Source organism: Anser brachyrhynchus (assembly GCF_964034855.1).
Source record: "Anser brachyrhynchus genome assembly, chromosome: 1".
In the NCBI taxonomy this organism is placed as follows: domain Eukaryota; kingdom Metazoa; phylum Chordata; class Aves; order Anseriformes; family Anatidae; genus Anser; species Anser brachyrhynchus.
Window position 1 is genome coordinate 10,174,688 of NC_137694.1, and position 23,046 is coordinate 10,197,733.

The following is a 23,046-nucleotide window of genomic DNA, read 5'->3' on the forward strand; positions in this document are numbered from 1 at the left end:
TCCTGCATGAGATGGGGGTAATATGAGGCGTGAGTAATTTGCTTTTATTTATTTATTTGAAGGTACAAATTTTAACACTAATAAATTATGCTATTTATGTTTAACCTGAATAGTTGTGCTTGGAGTCTAACTGTTTGTCAATATAATAGTTTTTTATATAGATTTTGGCATGTTTTCTGTAGTAATTTATACTTTTAAGGAGAAAATACATAACACAGTGAAAAATACATAACACAGAGAGAGAGTAACTTTTTAGACACACACTGTAACTTCCACAGCAATTGTATGTTTGCATCTTGTAACATTTCTCTCTTGCCCCTTCAAAGGAAAACTTCAAAACTAAACGTCACTTGAGCAAGTTCTGTTCTCAAGTGCAACCAATAGAAGCTGTACTAAGAAACTTTATTTTTCTAAATGAGAATAATTTTGTACTCAAGAATGGAAGTGAAAAAAAACAACAACCTCACAACACTACTGAGTTCTAAATATGCCAATTCTGATAAATATAGGATGCAGACAGGGATATACTAGTTGAAATTCATAACTGACATCAAACCCCTGTGAAAATAATGTTATTATGGCATGGAAAAATCAGATTTTTATGTATTTAACATTTATGAAGGAGACAGCAAAGAGAAATTCCTACAGCTTCATTGTTTGTACTGATCTCCAGGTGACCATGAATTAAACAGACTTTTTTCATTATAACACATGTATATTATGAAGTGCATCATAAGTTAGCATAATATAGTGCTTTTTTAAAAAAAAGAAAAAAGATGCTGTTTGACAACACAATCTGATAATGAAATGTTTAAGATTTTCAGTTAAATTAAAGCTCTCTACACGAAGCTCATCTCTCAGGCAAAATTATAAATTTTCATTACTGCAAGGAAATAAGTACAGTATGTGCTATAGTTTCTGTGAAGAATATGTTTTGACAATTTTTTTTTTTTTCTGAAACATAGTGCGTAATAGTTACAATTCACCACAGCATTTTATTTAGCATGGTATAACCAATTATCTGTAACTCTAATCTAATCTATGAATTCTGAAGGTAGAGTAGTGGTGAAACTCTTTATCATAAGCAGTGACTCTAATCTTCTTTTAACTTGTCAAGATCTTCAATTCAGGTCATACACGTACATCCACTTCATCACTTTTTCCCTAGCATAGTTCAAACTGAAGGGTGGCCTACAACACCATGTGCTAATTACATATGTTTAGAAACCTGAAAGCTGACTATGAATTAGAGAAGAGCTTAGAACTATGTTGATAGCCTCAGCTGTACTGGTTTGTGGTGTATTGCATGGTTGCCTGTAGATGCTAAGTACACCCCAGATGCATGGTTGATTTACTCTGGCTGTACTTTTATCAGTGTTATTTGACAGTAGCAGAGTAAAAACCATGAGGCATAGGCAGGACCATTTCTATCATCTTTATCTGATGATGTCCATTTTTAATAATTGCGAGTGTTGTCTATATAATAATTATTGTAGTAATGGAAAATATTCAGCCTTTATATGTATGATGAATGGAAGAGGAAGCTAAGGTGTCTTCAAAAAAATAATGAGTTTTGGTGTGATTCATGCCTAGCAGTACAAGGAAATACATTAACACATTGACTTTCATCAACCTATTTTTAACCATTAGAAAGGTTTAGAAATTAAAGGAAAATAAGTGAAGAAAACAGACCATGAAGTAATTTACTGTTGAATGTCAGACTGCAGTTGATACTGTTCCTCCTTGTTCTCAGTGCACATTTAACTTTTATAGCACTTTCTGGAATTTCAAAGTAATATTTCTGAATTTCAATTCCATGAAATGGATAGACGTTAACAATCACACTTTACAGACAGAATCATCTAGCCTAGAGAGCCCAATTTTCTCTTCCACTGTGGACATTAGACAGACGAGTGAAAAAATAAAACAAATCAAATTGACTTATTTATTTTCATAAGAATAAACCAGGCAAACTATGAAGAAGCAGAGAATAAACCCCAACAATCTGCATATATAACTATAGCATAACCAAGACCAGAGGATCTATTCTAATATTGTAATGTGTAACTTAAATTGCAGTAGGAGAGCAATTCTGAGACTCAGTTTGCTCTGCCTTACCTTTTTTTCAGTAATGCTTTCATACCATATAGTCAGCTTTTCTCTCAAGGCTGCAGGATAAATAACAAAAACCTCTCCAGACAGCTCTGTCTGAACTCACGGGATATAAATAACTGATAACTGCATAGTTCTGTGGAGTAAATGAAAATAACAATGTTTGAGTGCTTATCATCTTAATGCAAAGCCAAGGAACTCACCAGTTACGGAGAGGGAAGAAAGTAGTAGCTCTTCTGTCTTAGAAGAGATATTTTGAAGCAGTCACTTAAGATATTTTCATCTTTGCCATATTGTTTCTGTGAACAAATCCATCATGTATGTTCTCAAGTCTAACAACTTCACTGAAATTTACTTCAGAGAAAAAGTAGTCATTTACCTGGTGTTATCATGGAGCTTATGTTTCTGCTGAAAAATATTCTGAATATGAAAACACAATATTATAAATAGTGTAAAGTTGTGGCTCTGAATCTTTCCTATTACAGGCATTTGAGGGAAGCTGTCATTTCTACACGCGCTCTAAAGTCTGCATCACTTCTGGTGTAGTCACAGGAAACTTTGTTCCAAAGCTGTTTTACAGCCAGTACCTATTAACTTGATTTTTTAAAATTATTTTTATTAAAAAATATATATATATATATTTGAATCAATGTTTTGCATTAGTGCAAACCAGCAGGAATGTTAATGGAGCTCATAGAACCAGTGGTCATACTAAATTGTCCATTTTGTCAGCTCTCAGATCTTGCTTACTGTTTTGTTTTAAATAGGATGACAGGTGATTAGTTTAATTAATTCTTACTTAATGAAGAGCCTATCCAAAGGAACTATTATAAAGTACCTGTGCAAAAGGTAAGAGAACAAAGAAAAATTGTTTTTGTTTAAGTTTCTCCTAAATTCTGTGGTCCAGGATACAGGACTCAATTATATCTAACTTCTAACATTGAATGTAAACCAACAGATTAAAAGAAGCTATGAGATCTAGACAAACACAGAGTTTAATAATGGAACTAATTTCTGATTATTTAATATTGCAAACTTATTCACTGTCACTTAATATTTCCTGGGTTTGTGAAAAAAAGCTATTCAAAAAAAAAACAAAAACCAAAAAAACACTCAGAGCACATCAGTTAATTCATAGGGCTGCATTCTGAACTCTTTCTGATCTGGAATAATATCTCTGGAATTGGTTATTTCTCCTTTCTTTGATACATAAAGCTACAGTTTATGTGGGTAAAGCATTAACATAGTCCATAAAGCAAAATTTAACTATTTTACATAGAATCACAGCTGAGGCTGGAAGGCATCTCTGGAGATCTTCTAGTTCAAGCATCCTGCTCCAAGCACGGTCAGCAAAAGCAAATTGCTCAGAGCTGTGTCCCATTGGGTTTTGAACACCTCCAAGGATGGAGACTCCGCAGCCTCTCAGGGCAATATGCAATTTTGCAGTACTTTGTATTTCAAACTTATGAAGGCATTAAAAAGTGCAGCCCGCAAGCCTATGAAAGTTAAAAAGTGCATAATTTTATACAAGCAGCTGAACATTAGTGGTGAGCTGCATTTTGCACAATCCAACTGAGCAGCTGTAAACATTGCACAAGACTGAGCAGCGAGCAAAGCCAACATAGTCCTTGCTGTTATGTAAGAATTTTTTCTAACATCTGCTCCACATATGATGTTTACAAATCTAAATAGCCAGCAATTAGAGGGCTTAGCTCTTTAGCATAGACAATAAAAATTATCAGCAGAAGATTCCCATTTTGAAGCGTATGGCCAGTCCAGGAAAGTTTCAGTACTCCAGCTCCTCATAGATGGATATAGGTTTACTCAGGCTCTTGTGAACTTATATATCATGTCGTAAACTAAAGTCTGGCCCTAGGTTTTATCCCAAGCTCATCTTTTTTTCCCACATTATTAAAATTTTCTACACAGGGTTTTTTTCTTTCCCCAAAATGTCATAGATCTGTCCAGGATCAGCAAAGCATGCTGAATGCTCCTCAAGGACTGCAGGTAATTATTTCAAGTACCTTCATCCCCAGGCTGATCGAGCCTACTTCTGAATAGTCCCTGATTCCCCGCGATTACAAACAGATTTTAAGTTTCACCAGTACTTAACTTCCATTTCACAAGCTGTCAAATAACTAGTCAAACTGTCAGAAAAAAAAAAGGAAATCATTTCTGCACAGTTTTCATTTTTTATTGTTATCAGTGAACAAATAATTGGCCTATTTTAGGTGGTACAAAAATAAAAAGCTAAGAATTTACCAGTTGTTAAAAAGAGTCTGGCAATCTTGAATAGTTTAAGCATTAAATTATTAAAAAGTATGGTATTATAGTGTAAGACATCAAAATTCTACTCTCTCCTTCCTGTGAGGGTTTTGATGAAATGCAGGTCACTTCCTTGCTTCCACAGCACAAGCACTGGCCCTCTTTCAGGAACAAGCTTTTAGCTTAACCACTGAGAGCAGCAACTAGAACAAGTGCAGGAGACGTTGAAGTACTGTGCTTATAAATAAGGACAGAATGGCTATACTGTTTCAGAGCAAATGTACATTTAGATTTTGATCATGTTCCAACTGTGGCCAGTAGCAGATTCATATGAAAGAATATATGAACATGGTAGGCAAAGACAGGATGTGTTTGCCACTTTTGATACAGTATACTGTAGTAAGTTTTTGAAGGGAAAGGCTTGTATTAATCCAGCAAAATTTGGATATCTTCATGACAGTTATGCATGTATGAGTTTCCCTCTCTGGAATAATTATTTTGTAATCAATGGAAAATAGTTTATTTATTTTGATTCCATGTTCTAAATCTCACCACGAAGTAGATTTCAAAAAGATTGAGCAAATAGTATTTCAGCACGTGTAGTAGAGTAGGGTGGAGATCCTGATGTATAAAGCTGATTTGCAGAATGTTGGGGCTGATATTTCTAAAAATAAGTTGTAGCTCACTCTCATTGCAAGATGTAGCTGTCCCAATTATTACAAAAAAAAATAATAAAGAAAGATGCAAGAAGATGTGGATTCAATTATCAGGGTAATTACTAGCTCTTCCTCAGTCAGTAGAGTTGCTGTGGAGCAATGTATGATTTCTCATCTTCCTGGTTTTGTTTGTTTTTGTTTGTTTGCGTGTTTGTTTTTTATGCTAAGCACAGGTGATTTGAAGCATGCAAAGTTTTGGAAATGTGTATATGTCATGACTACTAAAGACTATTTGCAGAATGTGGCTGTTTTTTAGGTGAAAAACTTTATCACCACTCACTCTTAGTGGCTCCTTAGTACCTTTTTTCTCTTTCTGTTATTAGACTAACATTACCTCTTAGGGTTTTCTTTGTAGCACTTTTTTTTTTTTTTTTTTGCTGCAAGAGAATTTATTATTTAGCGGTAGCTCCTTTAAAAAAAAAAAAAAAAAAAAGGAAATCAGCTTCTTGTTTAAAAACATTTTTCTCAGGCTCAAGGGCTATCAGTCAGAACAATTAAATCGTGTTTAAATAACTTTGATTTTAAACATTTGTAAATCCACAAGGCAGACAGTAAAAGAGATTTACCCCTATACTGACAGTGTTAAACGGATCTCTGCATGAGCGGAGGCTATTGAGATTCAATTTCCTTTCAGTTTGCTTCTTTGTTTAGATGTGCTTGGTCTTACTGACCAAGTGAGTTACTGTGGTGCACTCTGTAGTGAAACTCTCACTGGTGGAAATGAGAGTAGATTTCCTCATCCCAGCACTGTAGCAGTGCTCTGCTGGACTCTTCCTGCTGGTCTTTTAAATTAAAACAACCCATTGATGATAGCCTTATGGACACTTAGCTGGGTACTTTTTCTTCAGAAGCCATGCAGGCAGGATGTGGTAAAACTAGGATGGTGTCTGCATTTTGTCAGCAAAGCTCGTCTTTTAGAGAAGGATGTTATTCACTTTCTCAAACATCTAAAACTTTCCAGTTTTGCTTTTGTTCATTGCCACTAATACATGGAAGTGGTGGATTGCTTTGTCTTATTTAAGAGGTTCTTACTATTGTACTCAACATCCGATGCCATGGTGGCTTTGTGAGGGCACACACTGACAAGAAAATGAAAATAACTTCAGTTCCTTCCTTTCTAGAAGCCTTCTATAGACAGTGCATGCTGTTATATTTGTGTGGCGGAAAACCGGGGGAACTGTATTTATTCATAATTACTGTTGCTTTATTCCAGAGGAACTGAGCTTAAAACCAGATCTGCTCTAACAAGCAAAAGCAAGATCATGCTTCTGAATAATGGCTGGTGAATAAAAGGGGCTAAATTTTAGAGAAAGACAAATCTATTTTGGCAGTAAGCAGCTGGCTTTACTGCCTTCTGAGCATCACTTTTTAGTCATTCTGCACAGTTTGTATTTATGTAAACTGACTGCTGTGAACAAGTTGCTAAATTTTTACTACGAAAAGTTATGAGAAAATCTGATATTTCAAATCCTAAATAATGGAATCCTACAGAAAACGCTATAATATGAAGTTACGGACTTTATTTCTCATTTTCTTTCATTGTCGAATAATTTAATTTGTTTTATTCCATAAACAATTCTCGTTACATTTTCTTTAACAACAGCTTTTCTTATAAGTTTATTTCCACATTTCACTTCATTATTTTTCCCTTTTGTTATATGCAACAGCACAGGATTTTGAAATAAAAATATAACCCAGCTGAAGACTTGATTTTATCTGTGTAAGTGGTAGCAAGCTAAGTGTTTGTGGTTTTCCTTGCTGTGTGGATGATGTGGTTTTCAGCTGTTTTGTAATACATTCTTTTTAGTGGAATATTAAGAATTTAATATCTTTTCCCTTTAAGCAATTTTTTACCTCTAGAGCCTGAAAGCTGGATTTTGACATTCTTATGTGCATTAGTGAGAGGTTAACTCCTTTGGAGCCATCCTTTTGACTAACTACTCAAAACATGAATGCAGCTCTCAAAACCTGAATTGTAACCCCCAGATATGAATCTGCACTTTGTTTTTTGTAAGCATTTTACTGTAACCAAAAGATTTCTCATCAGAATACATCTCATGATATACGAGGGACTGATTCTTCAAATACTGGGTGTTAAACTTCCTTATAACGTGTGCTTCCTCCATACCAAGTCTCCTGGCATGGTTCTGGGACACAACAGATTAGATCAGTATTCAAGCTTTTTTCAGCCTGTTTATTATAGCTTTGTTCCTATCTTTCAGAATTTGTTATGGTTAGCTATTTTGACAGTTTATGCATTAGAAATTATATGGAAGTAAAATGTGAATATACATGTAAATGTATGTTTCCTGGCTGGTATTTGAAATGTGGAAGTAAATTTTCATTTAAAATCACTTAGCCCAACTGCCTTCATCCACTTGTATTTTTTTAAGGGACAAAGTAGAGAAAATGCATGTGAATTATCAAATCATATTTACAAATTTAGTCCCATTTTGATGCTCAGATTCTCAACAGCTATTTGCCATTGGATTGAACTGTTTATCTTCCAAGACCATGGCTGGCCAGGAAATGTCTCACATATAAAATGATTTGGTTTCTTGCCATTTTGGTAGGTGTGCATGCTTTTGAAATTGCAAAAGTTTTTCAATATCTTGCAACCCAGACTGCACACAGTGCATGTATATTTTGAATTAGAAGGGAATTCATCTCCTGACTTGTTTAAACAGGTAATTTGTAGCTGATGGGACACTAACATTTAACAACCTCATCTGTGTGAAAAGAAAGGGTTTTGATAATGTGTTGTGCCACTTAAACAATTTTCACTAAATGTCACATCAAATCTTCTTGTCTAAGCAGTCTATCTGATATCTTGGTCAAAATCTGAGCACTTCACCTTATGCTGTTTTGCCATCTTAGGAATGCAGGTGCTGGAGTGGAATGGCATTCCCCTGACTGGAAAAACCTATGAAGAAGTCCAGAATATTATTATTCAACAAAGTGGGGAAGCAGAAATATGTGTAAGACTGTGAGTTTTTCCCCATCTTTCTGTTTCCATTATTCTTTTGGCTTTTCATGTTTTTTTTTTTTTTGTTTTTTGTTTTTTTGTTTTTTGTTTTAGTTTACAGTTGTTAAGGTAAAATATTTGTTAGCATGAAGCATCAATATAATAATTAGTAAAAGAGTTCAGTGTGAGTGTGGGAGGTCTGGTTTGTTCTTAGTTCAAAGCAAGAGGAATGATAAGTTGAGGTAGACGTTAGCAATCGTACTTTTGCAAACAATGATATCTCCATTTTCAGGCCACAGTCTCCTCTCATTGAAACACATACAAACCACTGAATTTACTGGCCATTAGAAAAAGATGGTAATTTAGCACTAACTTGACTTTTACCGATAGCCTTCAGGTGAAAGTCACTTAAACATCATGAGAAATGTATAAAATTGCATTCAATCCATTAAATACTTCACCTTAAAAGAACCTTTTCTTCTCAGCTCTTTAACAGCACTGCAAATATGTAACAGCTAACAAGGGGCCATGCTTGGGAGCTGCTTTCTTTCATGAACCACTATTCATTTATCTACTTAATACAAAATGAGTGCATGAAGAAAGAGTTTCTTTTGTCTCAGGCTTCTCATTGCTTTTTTTTTTTTAGGGACCTGAACATGCTCTCAGATTCTGAGAATCCCCAGCACCTGGAACTGCATGAGCCGGTAAAGGCAGGTGAGCAATAAGACATTGCTTCAATATTTTAGCACCAAATAGCAACTGAAAACTGGATATAATGTAAGCTGAGATAATAGCATCGTGACCTCAGATGTTGCATCCCAAATCTTGTTAAGGGCAGAAAGAGGACCGCACCTTATAAACAAAGCTGAGCATTTATTTTTAAACTAACTGAAAGCTATAACAGCTTTGTGGCTTGAGCTTAGGAGAAAAAAGAGGGTTTATAATCTTTGGAAAAGAGGGTGGGCCACTCAGGAGGACTATAAGGATGTGCACCCTCAGTAAGTTTGCAGATGACACCAAGTTAGGTGCGTGTATCGATCTGCTTGAGGGAAGGAAGGCTCTGCTTGAGGATCTGGATAGGCTGGACCAATGGGCTGAGGCCAACTGTATGAGGTTCAACAGGGCCAAGTGCTGGGTCCTGCACCTGGGGCACAACAACCCCAAGGAGAGCTACAGGCTGGGAGATGAGTGGTTGGAAAGCTGCCTGGCCGAGAAGGACCTGGGAGTATTGGTTGATAGTCGGCTGAATATGAGCCAGCAGTGTGCTCAGGTGGCCAAGAAGGCCAACGGCATCCTGGCCTGTATAAGAAGCAGTGTGGCCAGCAGGTCTAGGGAAGTGATTGTCCCCCTGTACTCGGCTCTGGTGAGGCCGCACCTCGAGTACTGTGTTCAGTTTTGGGCCCCTCGCTACAAGAAGGACATGGAGGTGCTCAAGAGAGTCCAGAGAAGGGCAACAAAGCTGATGAGGGGTCTGGAGAACAAGTCTTAACGAGGAGCAGCTGAGGGAGCTGGGATTGTTCAGCCTGGAGAAGAGGAGGCTCGGGGGTGGCCTTATCGCTCTCTATAGGTACATTAAAGGAGGCTGTAGCGAGGTGGGGATTGGTCTATTCTCCCACGTGCCTGGTGACAGGACAAGGGGGAATGGGCTAAAGTTGTGCCAGGGGAGGTTTAGGTTGGATATTAGGAAGAACTTTACCGAAAGGGTTGTTAGGCATTGGAATGGGCTGCCCAGGGAAGTGGTTGGTTCGCCATCCCTGGAGGTCTTTAAAAGACGTTTAGATGTAGAGCTTAGTGATATGGTTTAGTGGAGGACTTGTTAGTGTTAGGGCAGAGGTTGGACTAGGTGATCTTGGAGGTCTCTTCCAACCTAGACGATTCTGTAATTCTGAACAGTATAACCAAAATGAAGCCAGACGCTATTATTATTAGTTCAGTTCAATCCATACTGACACAGCCTACACCATCTAATTAATAAAAAGAAAATCCAAGTAACAGTACTGCAGCTAAAATTTGTTATGCAGGGAAAACGTCCTGCTAACTACCCCTTTTTTCTATGGTGTTTTGGTCCCCCTTCTGCTGCTTCTCTGGGTCCCACAGTTGTGCTTTCTCTCCAGGGGCCTTGCAGTGTCAACAGTGTCTGGAGGAATCTGCTGGAAGGAGTGTGATGTTTGTGATGAGAGTTTTGGACTTCTCCTTGCTGGGAGAAGGATGGTATTGATGAGTCCTTCCTCTTCTCTTCAGGATCTGCTTGGGGCCTTTCTTATGTTTTCTATCATGCTTTGTTCCCTGCTTTTTCCATGCTGGTCAGCAGCTCTGCATCACACATGACTTGACTGGATATTGTACACTTTGCACATGATAGATACTTGTTCTTTGTTCCTTCTGTTGGTCCTAAAATTGATTTTGCCAAGCTCCTGAGTTTACATTAGTGTCAGTACCAGTGAGTTGCTGGGAGCCCTGGGGCCTCAGCTGTCATCCTGTGCCCAAACCTGGCATCACTGCTGTCACCCAAGACCCATACTCCTAGAAGCAACAGAAATAGGTAATTCTGCACAGCATAATTGCTGTTATTCCTTTACATCTCAAAATTATTACGAATAGGCATATGCCTATAACACACAGTTATGCAAGGTGAAGTGTAACTAAGAGAAATTAAAGTCATAGCCAACCATTCATTAGACAATTGCTGTTGCAGCCAGACAAGCTAAAACAAAGTTCTTAGCAAACTGGAACCAGTCCAATATAAGCATGAGAAGTCCTGAGGCCTATGTGAGCGTGTGGCCTGTTGTGCTATTAGTCATAGCCAATCTACCTTTGAACTAATGTCCATGAAATAACTAGTAAAGCAGTTCATTGGCTGGCTCAATGCAGATTAAAAGAATGTTTCACCCACCTTCACCCAGCCCTGGAACCCAGAGCTCCATAATGTGTTCAGTGGTTTTGTGGCTGCTCTTGTATCAAAGGGTACATAAATTAGCTGGATTAAATCCTCCATTTTGTGACCATGTAGCACATCACAAATGTGAAGTATTACTTAACACTTACCATCAAGCTATCTTTTGATGGAAATTGATATTATTTTTATTAACTGAAAGTAAACACAGAGTATGACAGAGCTTTGAGGCAGAACTACCCATAGTTCTTTTTGTAGTGACCAGATCAAAAACACCAAACGCATTCATAGACACTGGAACTAAGTTTTGAAAGGACGGAAACTAGAATACATATATTTTTTATTAACGGAGAAAACTCAGAACGAGAAAGAACAGAAGTAAAAGTAAGTTCCCCATCCTTGCAGACATGCTTCTTCCTAGTCTAGCCATCTTTCAGTGGTTTCTGAGATAAAACCACTCTGTATAGTGCCTTCTTTCTGCCAAACCAAGTCTTTCTAGCCATCACATCTGAGGTTCTGCAGAGTTTTTTGTTTGTTTGTTTTGTTTTGTTTTCCCTTGGAAAGTAGCATTTGCCATTCCTTCCAGAAAGATAAACCTAATCCAGCCTAGCAGCCAGGAGGTGGTTAACATATTGCCTTCACCTCTGTCCAGGACAAAAGGAATTTAGAATTCTGAGGAAACTATAATACCCAGTAATCTGCAAACAAGTAAACAAATCACCAGGCATTGTCATAGCAGCGTATAGGTTAGCAATAGAAACTTACATAGTTTATGTTGCCTAAACCTTAGCTGAACAAGATCAAAGACTATAGCAAAGACCTTAAACCTTTCATACTTTTGAGAACATAGAAAGTAAGCTGGGCCTTTTGTCATTTTAACTCTAAGCACTTTAAGGCACGTATGGAACTTACTTGGCCTCATTTCTTTATTAAATGGAAATTGTCATCTCTAGAGCAAATTCTACCTATTGATTGCTGGGGGTAGGGAGACAATTACAGTCCTACCATAGATGTCTCACATAGGGCTGTATTATTATTTTGATTAATTTGCAGTGCTAAAGTTTTAAGATGCTTTTCTCTTTAATCTTTGTATAAATAATCTCAGGAGCAGAATTCAGATTTATTGAATGTCCAGTTGATTCAAAAAAAAAAAAAAAAGTTGAGGTTAAAGCTTGTTACAGCAAAGTTCAGATACTGGACTAGTTCTCAACAGTGAGACAGCTGTGCACAGGCCAGACTTTAACAGTGTGATTTGCTCCAGTGTGATGCAGAGTGATCATCCAAGGCATACTTTTTCTCAGCTGGAGAATAACCTTCTCAGAAAGCTTGTAAGATAAACAGCACTGGTCGATGGAGTTTTGAATAGAAGGATTGGAATTCAGATGTTGATGTTGTGAGGAGACATCTCTTTTATATGATTTGTCTTTTGCATCCTCAGAGTATACAAGTAGATGATACGGAAATCTGTAAAGATCATTAGCATGTCCCTGTACCATGGCAAGATGGATTTGAAGGTGCTAGCAAATATCAACACAGAGCTCTCTTCCTTTAATCCAGTAGATAAAGCGAAGTCCCCGGGGGTTGATCCCAAGCAGCTGGCTGCAGAGCTCCAAAAGGTTTCCCTACAGCAGGCGCCTCTGGTTGCTTCCTCGGGAGTGGAAAAGGCATCACATGTTCATTCTGGAGCCACTTCTGCCACCTCCAGCGCTATTCCCAGCCCTGGTCAGCCTGGTTCTCCCTCAGTCAGCAAAAAGCGACATAGCAGCAAGGTACGAAACTTGCCAGTTATGCAGCAATAACATTCTGAAGACAGTAAGAAGCTGCCTATTTATTTTCTTCTATGTAGCCAAGAGCACATACTGATGAATCCATTTCCATGACAGTGATGGTTATTACTTTGAAGACATAGAATCTGGAAACAAGGAAAGGAGATTAAGTGATTTACCCAAGGTCATACAAGACTGGACCCTCTCTGAAAACAGATTCCTCAAACAATGTTATTGTTTTAAATCAAAATAATTGTTCTTTTTATTATTTGTTTTTGTATCTTTTTAACTGCATCCTACATAATGGTGAGGTACTAGTTTCACAGGAGAAGCTGGTATTACTAAGACTGCAATTTCCCACTCAGTACTAAGTTACTGTTGAAGTGTTACAAGCTGTGAATATTCACAGCAATATTAAGCATTTCTCTGAAAGCCAGGGGAAGACTGAAAAAAAAATCACTGTCAAAATATATTTTGTCACCAGATAATTCCTGTGAACTTGTTAGGCATATTATTAGATTTTCTTTGCCACATCCTGTCCATTTCTCAGCTGAACTTCCTTCTTCTTATGCTCCCACCTGCACACCTGGAGAGGGCAGAGTGGGAATTTAGTAGCCTTTTTGCACAGTCAAAACTGGAAACTAGACCCTAAAGTCATCTGTTACATTTTTCATTATTTTGTCAAAAAAGCCTCAAGCAAAAATCAGTCTTGTGAAGGCTGCATTTGCTTAAGAAATTTGCAGGATGGTTAAAGCTGATTGCTGTCCTGGATACTCAGCTTCTCACTGTCTTACCATTGGAAGCAAAGCTTCACATTGCAAAACAACACACTTTCTAGATATTTATTTCTCTGCATCTTTATTATTTATCTTGTTATGACTGTCAAGATTTACAAGAAACCCATCCCTATAGGGTTACTACTGAATTGTAGTTTTCATGTTTTTGTGCTGCTGAAGCTGTGACTGTGATTTGAACTACAAATGTGTTAGGTACCATACGAATGAAAAGCAGCAAATGGTGCCTGCTCATATCAGATAGCTCTTCAATATGCTCACTTTACTTTCATGTGAGGGGAGAACACGAAAATCTCTCTCATCCAGCAAGTTAACAAAAAGTGTAAATATATTGATCAGTTTTCATCACATAGTAATTCTGACTGTTCAGAATTCCCATAGATTTTTACGAACTAGTTCAGGTCTACGATCCACATGTTAAATGTATATGTCAAGTTTTAGTGCATCTAACAAGGGATCTGTCAGAATACATGATCATCAGGTTAATGGTTGGTTTCATCACACCTTACGCTAGATACTATAAACATCTATGTATAAACTAGTTTGCCATCTGCTCTATGTTTACCAGTGAGAAAAATACAGTTTGAAGTACAGTCCATGAGACTGGATGAATTCTGCCTTTGAAGTGCATGCAGTGCATGTAAAGGAAAGTGCAGGGCTTTTAGTGCAGATGTCACCATTCACACTGAAAGACCTTTCATTCGGTTGATGAGTCACACTTCTAAATTCACTGAATAGTGAATAGTGTGTGGAGATACATAAATCACTGATACATAGTGTATCCTGGAGAGGTCCCTCTCTGTGTCCACATGAGAAGACTAAGTTCCCAGCTTTGGCACTGAAGCTGATCACCTGAAGTTAGATGCATAAATTTCATTCCTTCTTCACAAAGGATTTAACAGTCTTTTTATGAAAATTCAGCTGTATGCTTGAAAAGATTAAAGAAAAAAATAAATTAAAGCCTTTATGTAAGGGATGCAAAAGTCAAAGCTTATCAGGTAACTATTTGAAGCATTCTTTGCTTATTTCTGAAAATCATGTTGAGAGGCATTCCTTTCATAACAACCATAGCTCTTGTTGACTTGTACAGTTTTTGTTCATTGACTGCAGGCCAAGTTCATAATAGTGTTACACTTTCTTAGAAGAGAAATCTACTTCTCATCCTTTCCGGAATGCCTCTCTGCCTTGGGCTGAAAGCATTTCCAGGCACACTGCAGCACTAATTCTTCACTTTTGCCAGTTTCATGACAGACAATATTCAAACTGCCTGTAACTTGCTTTTGCTACAGCTCTTACTTTTAGCAAGTAAAATCTTCTTTTAGATTTGCAAAACACAAAATGATCTACAAAAAGCTTTTGGTATAGCATATACCCTCCAGAAATGTTGTAGGAGTCTCTTTGATAGTCTGAAATGTGTATCTCATATTTAATACTTTGTCCCATTACTACAGAGAGTGATAATGCATAATATCAGAGCCTGGCATTTACATGAGTTTCACATCATGGTAATGACAACCTTCTCCGTGAGGTGCAACAGCATTACAAAGTATGGGCTCTTACACAGAGTATGAGTGTGTGTGGGGAGTATCAGAAGAAATTAGAATTAAATTAGATTAGCCATTAGAGAAGAGATTTAACCTTTGGGAGCCTTGAAGAGAGTATATCCTGTGCAGACCGGTCTCTTCTATTATGTAAATGCAATATCATTCTGTGGTACAGATTACATCCGGGATATATATGTCCTATGGAAAAATTTAATTGTCTTTATGTCTTGAAGAATGGATTGTGTTCTTAAATCCTCAAATCCCGTAGCTCCTAGAGAAGCCAGCAGTGAAATACTTTTCGTTTTCAAATTAATCCTCACTGAGGCCCTGATAAAGAAATATATTATTTGCATCTCTGCCTTTAAATCCAGATCCAACTTCAAAGTTGGCCCTGCTCAGAGCTGGGGGCTGGACTAGATGACTTCCAGAGGTCTCTTTCAGCCTAAATTATTCATGAAATAATAAAATAAATTATTTCTGTGAAATATTTGGGTAGTTCTTCACAGTCAGTTTCAAATCAGCTGACAAGAGAGAGAAAAAAATATTTAATATGCCTTGTAAATGAAGACAGCCTTGTAAATGAATACAAGCTGAAAATGTAATATATAATAATATAATAACAACAAATAATGAAAAGTCACTTGGAGAACGAATGACTTTTTACATGGGCAGATACTGACAGGACAAGGGGTAATAGTTTTAAACTAAAAAAGGGGAGATTTATATTAGAGGTTAGGAGGAAATACTTCTCTCAAAGGGTGGTGAGGCACTGGCACAGGTTGCCACATAAGCTGTGGATGCCCCTTGAAGTGTTCAAGGCCAGGTTACACAGGGTTTTGGGCAGCTTGGTCTGGTGGGACATGTCTCTGCCCATGGCAGGGGGGTTGGAACTAGGTGAACTGTAAGGTCTCTCTTCCAACCCAAACCATTCCGTGATTCTTTGATTCTATGTGTTCTATGAATACAGAGACTTAATGATGATATAGAAACTGAGGGAGTTAAAAATGTACATTTATTTTTACAGACATGCAGGTGACAGACAGCAAAGTAACTGAACAGTTAAAGGCAACTCACTTCAACTGCCTTTGCAAGTCCCAACACAAAGTCAACGTGCCCTTTCCCTTTTCTCTGAACTACTTCTACAGCATCACTTCTAATACACTCTGTATTATAAACAATTAGCATGAGACAATTAATTATTTTTGCTATTCAGATTTCTGAAAAATTGAGCATTTATAATATTCTGCAAAAATTTTGTAGCTGCAGCACAACTCACTCCAAGTTAGTTCGTAGCATTGTCTGTATTGTTGGTACTAGTATAAGAGCTGAACTATTCTAGTAACAAGATAATAACATCTATTTGTAGAGGTAAAAGATGGGAAATGTAAACCATTTAAGCCTGACCTTGGAAGTTGGCATGATGGTCAGATAGGTCCCTGCCTTTGGCATAAGAAGTTAGATGGATAAGGCCTCTTTGAGGCCTTTTGTTGGTCAGCTGAGACTGATTCACTCTGAGGAAACATACTGACTTCAGTGACTTCCAGATGAAAACCAGGCAGGTTTGGATTCCTTTCTTTTGCATTATTGTATGGCTGGGATTTTTCTCGTTATGTCTTGTCCTCAGGTCTGAATTACTGGGGAGATGTTTCTTCACAGCTAATTTGAAAAGGGCAGTGCACCACCTTAACTTCAACATTCTCTTGTCCAGGACTTGTAGTCTCCGTGTTGTCCTTATTCAAAAAACATTCATATCCAACACCCCGAGAAAATCTATAAGGACAATGAAAGTATGTGGCAATATTGCAGTTTAAAAAAAAAAGTTATTTTTGAGAATTTATTATTTCCAATATGCATATTTATATATAAGTGACTGTGTGTCTATGTATTTATTTGTTTATGTATTTTAATCTGGCAGCCCACTGAAGGTATGAAGTCTGCTTCCCATCCAATTACTGGAGAAATTCAGGTAAGTATGTAACTCTTGATGTGTAAATTGTTGTTTCAACTGGCTGATTTTCCCTGTTGAATAAGCATGCTGAAAACAATCTCCATTAAGTGATTTATTATTGAATTTCTACCCCTTGAAATGTAACTCGATTGAATAACATGAGGTGTAAGTCAGGATAGGTTTTCACTTTCCTCTTTAAAGTTGGCTACTGAAATAAAAACAAGTACAAAAAAATTCTACTGTTCCTGAAAGTGATAAAAATATAGTGAAAATCATTCTAATCTTTAACCTTTGTGCAGTTATTTTGGTTTACTTCATCAATTCACAGACTCTAGTGCATACTGTATTGGTATTCTGCTAGAGCCCTTCTGGACTCTACTTACATCAAAGACTATAAGGATTTTCTCATGGTGCAGTGTATACATTTCCATGCAACGCCAAATTAGTGATTATATTTTAAATAAACTGATTTTACTCTAGTTTTTTAAAAGAGTGGAACTGGGAGAAGCAGAACAAATGAAGACTAATTTTCTATAGTTTTCTGTCTTTTGTTTTCTGTATTTGTCTCTCTCTCCTATGTAGATATGGTCTTCCCATAGTACTATAACATCCATAATACCATAATTTGTTAGGTACCATAACACTTGTGACACTAAGGGTTTAGTGATGGGTCTCGGTAGGTCAGGGTGATGGATGGATTTGATGATCTTGAAGGTCTTTTCCAACCTAGATGATTCTATGATTCTGTTTTTTATAACACACTTCCTGGGCTTGGGCTCTGGGTAGTCAGTATGTGTGTAATTTCTACTGAATAAACAGTCTATTGCTTAGCAGAGTATCAAGTGTTCAAATTTTAACTGAATGGAATAGATCAATATGTCTGTGTCCTTTGTTTTAAACAATGCTGGCAGACTGTGAAAGAAAAATTTCTTCCAAGATCCAACATAATCATCTAGCATCTCATTCTAGCCAGTAGAGAGAGACAGAATCTTCTGCAATGTTTTTATTTCCAGTCAAAACTACGGGTCTAATACTCACTTCATGCAAAGGATTTTGGAGAGAAGTCAAATCATTTAGGGACTAAAAATAAAAATAATCTTGCTGTGTTTAAATGCCTTCTCTAGCTTCAAATCAACTATGACAAACACCTTGGCAACCTTATCATCCACATCCTTCAGGCAAGAAACCTTGCTCCCAGAGACAATAATGGCTATTCTGACCCCTTTGTTAAAGTTTATCTTCTTCCAGGAAGAGGGTAAGTGCAGGAGAAATTTTAACCTGAAGTTTCTTTCTTTAAATTTGGGCTTGTTGCTTGTCATTAATGAAAAGAACTGAGAGTTTAATGCTCTAGAAAGCACAGGTACAACACACGGAAAAATGGTAAATTTTTAATGGAGAGCCTTACTCTATTCCAAGGTGAATGTTTATACTTTGCTATTGACTTCAGGGGCTTCATGATCATTTCTGTAGATTTCATCTATTATTTTTCCCATCTTTCCATTTAAACATTGTAGTACATGGAAAATTGTGTATTAAGAGAATAAGTCTGCTGAAAGGCAATAAATATATGGACTTCAAAGTTCTCCCTAGAAATCTGTCTCTAACTTGTATTGAAGTGCATGAATTTGGGTGTAATGATTTGTCCTGTAATTCTGTAATACAAAAATCTACATGCTAAGGAACAGTTTTGCAAACATGCACAATCACAGTAGCTGAGATTAATTTGAGGTTGCAGTATAATATTAAAGGTGAGAAATATGAGACAGAAATCAGTCATTCCATGTGTTTTATTTATTTATTTATTAAGAGCTAAGATATAGTTTTAGAAATTCTGGTAATTTGTATTTAAAGACTATAAAAATTAGTGACCACATTTTCATAGACCATTGCTTTTTTAAACTCTGACTGTAATTACAAATAGCTAATTACTGTTTAAAAAATATATTTTTTTCTGTATCAGCAATATTATAACTCTTTTTGTGCCCTAAATTTACAGAATTTCACACATATACGTAAGTATAAGCAGCTATAAAAATACTGCTGACTTAATTGACAGTAGATTTATCTAAAATTAAGCTGATTACCTTAAACTAAACTAAGACCTTGGTTTGCAAGGACAAATTCCTGCAAACTTCTCAATTTGTGTAGTCACACTCATCCTAAAAGACTCTTAGGCTGGGACCACATGACTAAAAATCTGTATTTCTGATCTATTCAAAGTAACAGGAAAGTGCATGCTCAAGTCACAGTTTAGCATTTGGCATATGGGAAAGCACAGGTAAAAGCACACAAATGGTAAAACTAAAGCATGCGTATTTAGTAGCTTGCTGATTCCAGCTATACAGTATTCAATATTGTTCAGTGGAACTGGGCCCAAAACTATTACTGAATATAATGGGAACAGGTCCTAATTTTTTTTTTATTTTTTTTTTAATGCACCTAAGAGTCTCGTCAAATACTTGTCAAATCAATCTTACTGGGAATTTTGCAGATACATTCATGATGTAGAAGTAAGGCTTTGAACTACAGAGTTGTTCAACCTGCAGAATTCTAAGTCAGATCAAAATATAAATTCAAAATTGGGGCCAAGTTATGAAGAATCTGGATTTTAGTTTTATTTGGGTTTAAGATATGGCAATTTGACTGTTTTACATGTAGGTTGGGGCTTTTGGGAGTAATGAAAATGAAAAGCTTCTCAAAAGTGCAAAACTTGTATCTGAAAGCAGAGACTAGAATTGTTCATAAATATCTTTTATCTGTAGTTCAATCCATACACAACTGCTTATTCCTTGTAATGCCTCTGTTTCCTTTGATTCTGATACTATAAACTACCATTATTTATGTTTTCTTTCATCTCTCTCTTCCCATTTTCTCTCTTGCTGCTTCCTCTGTGTTCCTAACTATGTTTAATGCTGGGTATGCAGACAAGTCATGGTTGTCCAAAATGCAAGGTAGAGTGTACTGTCTTTCAATTTTATTCTTTCATTTTTGTATGCAAGCATGATGTTATGATCAGCCTGTGCATTGAAATACAGATTTCTCTTAAGTCTTGATGACACGATTGCTGCATGGTTTTGCTGCTCATTCTCCAATGAACTTCATTTCCAGGTCAGAAGGAATTGAAACAAGTATTTAGTATGCCTTGATGAAGTAATATCTTAGGCCCAAACTCCGATGACACATGAAATTTCTTTTGATGTCTGCAAGAATTTAGTCTAGTCATAGATATCTAAAAATTCATTCTTATTCACTGAAAGTTGTAACACAATTCACAGTGAACTTGTCTCAAGATGCCAACAGGAACAGCATTGCTTGGAAGTGAGGTGGAATATTTTTCTCTCTGCGCTTTTCACAGCATGTAGACTTTAATGCCAAGTATCAGTCTAGATAATCACCCAGATGACTTTAAAGCTGTTTGAGCACATAAATGGCTATTCAGTGTAATTGAATTTTTAGTAACTGGAATTACTAGTGCTTTGTTTGTCCTGGATTTGGAAACATAAGGCAAAATTCAGTTCTCAAGATACACTAGTATCAACCAAGGATAAATACACGATAATAGAAATTCAGCTTTTACTCTGCATTTCTTTAAAAGTAGAAAGCTGACCAAAGAAGTCAACAGATGGCTTTTTAATAAACAGATCTGCTCTATCTTCAGCCTGGTCTTCATTAGTAGAATTATTAAATGAATGTGTTTAAATGCCACATTTTACTTGCAGTTATTCTATTATACTTTTTTTTTTTTCATTGCACTTTCTGTTGTATTATATATTGATAATCTGTAACCAGGGAAGCATAGAGAAACGATAAAGAAAAGAGTAATACAGGTTATATCTTTTTACACAGCATACTCTATGACAATTTCAAGTGCAAATTATTTCATACTAGGTATGATTAGCTTTAATTAATGTTTTATTAAAGCATCACCATCTGTTAATGGCAGTTGTTGGGGGGAAGGTGTATCAGTAAGATGAACTTAATTTTTTTGTCAGATCCTTCCTTTCAGACACTTAAAAAGACACTTAAAGACCTTTAGCTTAGTCTGGGGCTGTGCCTCCTTACATGTGATCAAGGTCTCCTGCTTCCCTCTACAATGGATCCACACCATAGGCTACATGAATGTGGGCTTATTCTCCCCAGCCAATTTTGATCCAGATACTTCACTGGAAATACTCCAGAGTTATGCTTTTAACAACACATTTAACTTTCTTCTCTGACAACTCTACCATTCAACACTACCTGAATCACCTTCTCACATATTTTCAACAATAATCAGGAAATATGAAAAGGTGGTGAAGTTTTAATATTGCAAAAGAAAATCCAGGACTAAGAGACGGATATCATGGATTCACTTTCTTCAAAAAGAAGTATAACAGTTCTTTTAAATAAGTATAGATCTTATGAGTATAGATGAGTAAATGTATAGATCTTATGACATATGGACCAAGCTCTACAGTACTATCCTAGCTTCATTATGGTAAGAAGTAAATGGATTACAGAAGATATTTAGATAAATTAATATTTCATTAATAGTTGGTCAGAATAATTGTTTAAAGAGTACCATGAGGTCAAAGTAAGAGATGCTGTTAGCCCAGTTTTCATTTGCCAGTGTCTCATACCTCTCCATGGATCAATGAAATCTCATGATGATTTTGAGTGAAAAGGACACTTTTTTCAGATCAGAGAGCAGAGGAAAAAAAAAAATAAATCTGCTGAAGAGTTTAAAAGATCTAAGTGCAATCCTGAATGGGATATGCTATCAAAATCTAGTTTCTAAAAGGATTCAGATTTTCCTTGCAAAAACTGCAAAGGCATAACTTTCTCTTCCATATGGTCTTGATCCCCCTAGATTTTCATTCATCCATCTCTTACTGATACACAAGAAAAAAAGAAACTTTTTTTTTAAAAAAAGATGTGATTGTACACAGTGGCTGACACAACTAACTTTCTTATAGACAGCTGCTGCTTTCTTCTCATAAGCAGGGGCAGCCAGATACTTTGTTTCACAAATTCCAATGCCCTTCACATTTTTCAATAAATTAGAAGACGGTGAATAGCATATTTTGAAAAAAAAAATAATAAATGGAACTATGTAGAATGACTATGAGCAAAACATAAGAGCAAAAACGGTTACAAATCACTTTCATTAAAAGATATCGGTCAGAACCGAAAACCTGAGTAAGAAAAGACAAGAGAGAGGACTCATTTTCCTATAATTGAGAGCAAAAATATTTTATTACCTTGAGCTCATCTATGTTGTACCTTTTTCTGCAACTCTGATATGTTATTCCTGAAGAGACAAAACTTTTCCTTGTAATGTTTGTGAAAATGAAGTAGTGCTTGCTAGGCATTGCAAATTACTCTCTTTAAAAGAAAAGAAAGAAAAAAATGCATATCAGTATTCATTTCTTATGTAAACATTAATATTATTTTTATAAGATATACATTTGAAATGAGTTACTGAAAGTAAAATTAATACTGGAAATAATCATTTTTAAATAAAAATTCAAAAGAAACAAAAATGTGCTTAGGTTTAAAGAAAAATTTCTTTGAGCTGTAATTTTCAGTATGGAAATGTCAGTAAGGTTTATTATTGTTCATACTTAATAATATCTAAATGTATCAAGAGGCCTCCTTGCTATGTTTACTCAGAATCTATTCAGTGTAGTCCCAGAAGCAGAGTAGTATGGTCTGTTCTTATACTGCATTTCCACTATCACAGTATCAATATATGTGACATTTGATGGCTTTGCTGACATACCAGTTTCAAGAAGCTGATGCTACGTGCCCTTCAGGACTTTGGCTCTTGTGTTCTAATTGTAGTGGCTCAGTAATCTACTGATGTTGGTTGTTCTCCATGTACACTTGCCTGGTACTCAGCTCAATTACTTCGTGAGATTTAAGATAAATACCAAATCCATTGTGCCTAGTCTCCTTTAGTACACAGTAGCTTAATTGCATTAACAACAAAATATTTCCATATATTCAGTACAGTATCTTTTCAGCACGTGGGAACCAATATTTTCAATGGACGGTGGACAGT

The 23,046-nt window shown here is 36.4% G+C and overlaps 1 protein-coding gene across 13 annotated transcripts in view; it reads left to right on the forward strand.

Annotated features, from left to right (window-relative positions):
* Positions 1-23,046, forward strand: part of PCLO (piccolo presynaptic cytomatrix protein) — a 372,671-nt gene that overhangs the window by 269,264 nt on the left and 80,361 nt on the right. For 5 of the 13 annotated variants that reach the window (XM_080577653.1, XM_080577657.1, XM_080577660.1 and 2 more), the window contains exons 11-16: positions 7,971-8,079; positions 8,705-8,772; positions 12,509-12,720; positions 16,971-17,021; positions 18,128-18,258; positions 19,928-19,954. In XM_080577653.1, coding sequence (XP_080433779.1) covers positions 7,971-8,079; positions 8,705-8,772; positions 12,509-12,720; positions 16,971-17,021; positions 18,128-18,258; positions 19,928-19,954 — 598 coding nt within the window. Of the gene's footprint in view, positions 1-7,970; positions 8,080-8,704; positions 8,773-12,508; positions 12,721-16,970; positions 17,022-18,127; positions 18,259-19,927; positions 19,955-23,046 lie in introns of those variants that run through there. The other 8 variants (XM_080577658.1, XM_080577659.1, XR_013945535.1 and 5 more) reach the window with 8 other exon arrangements.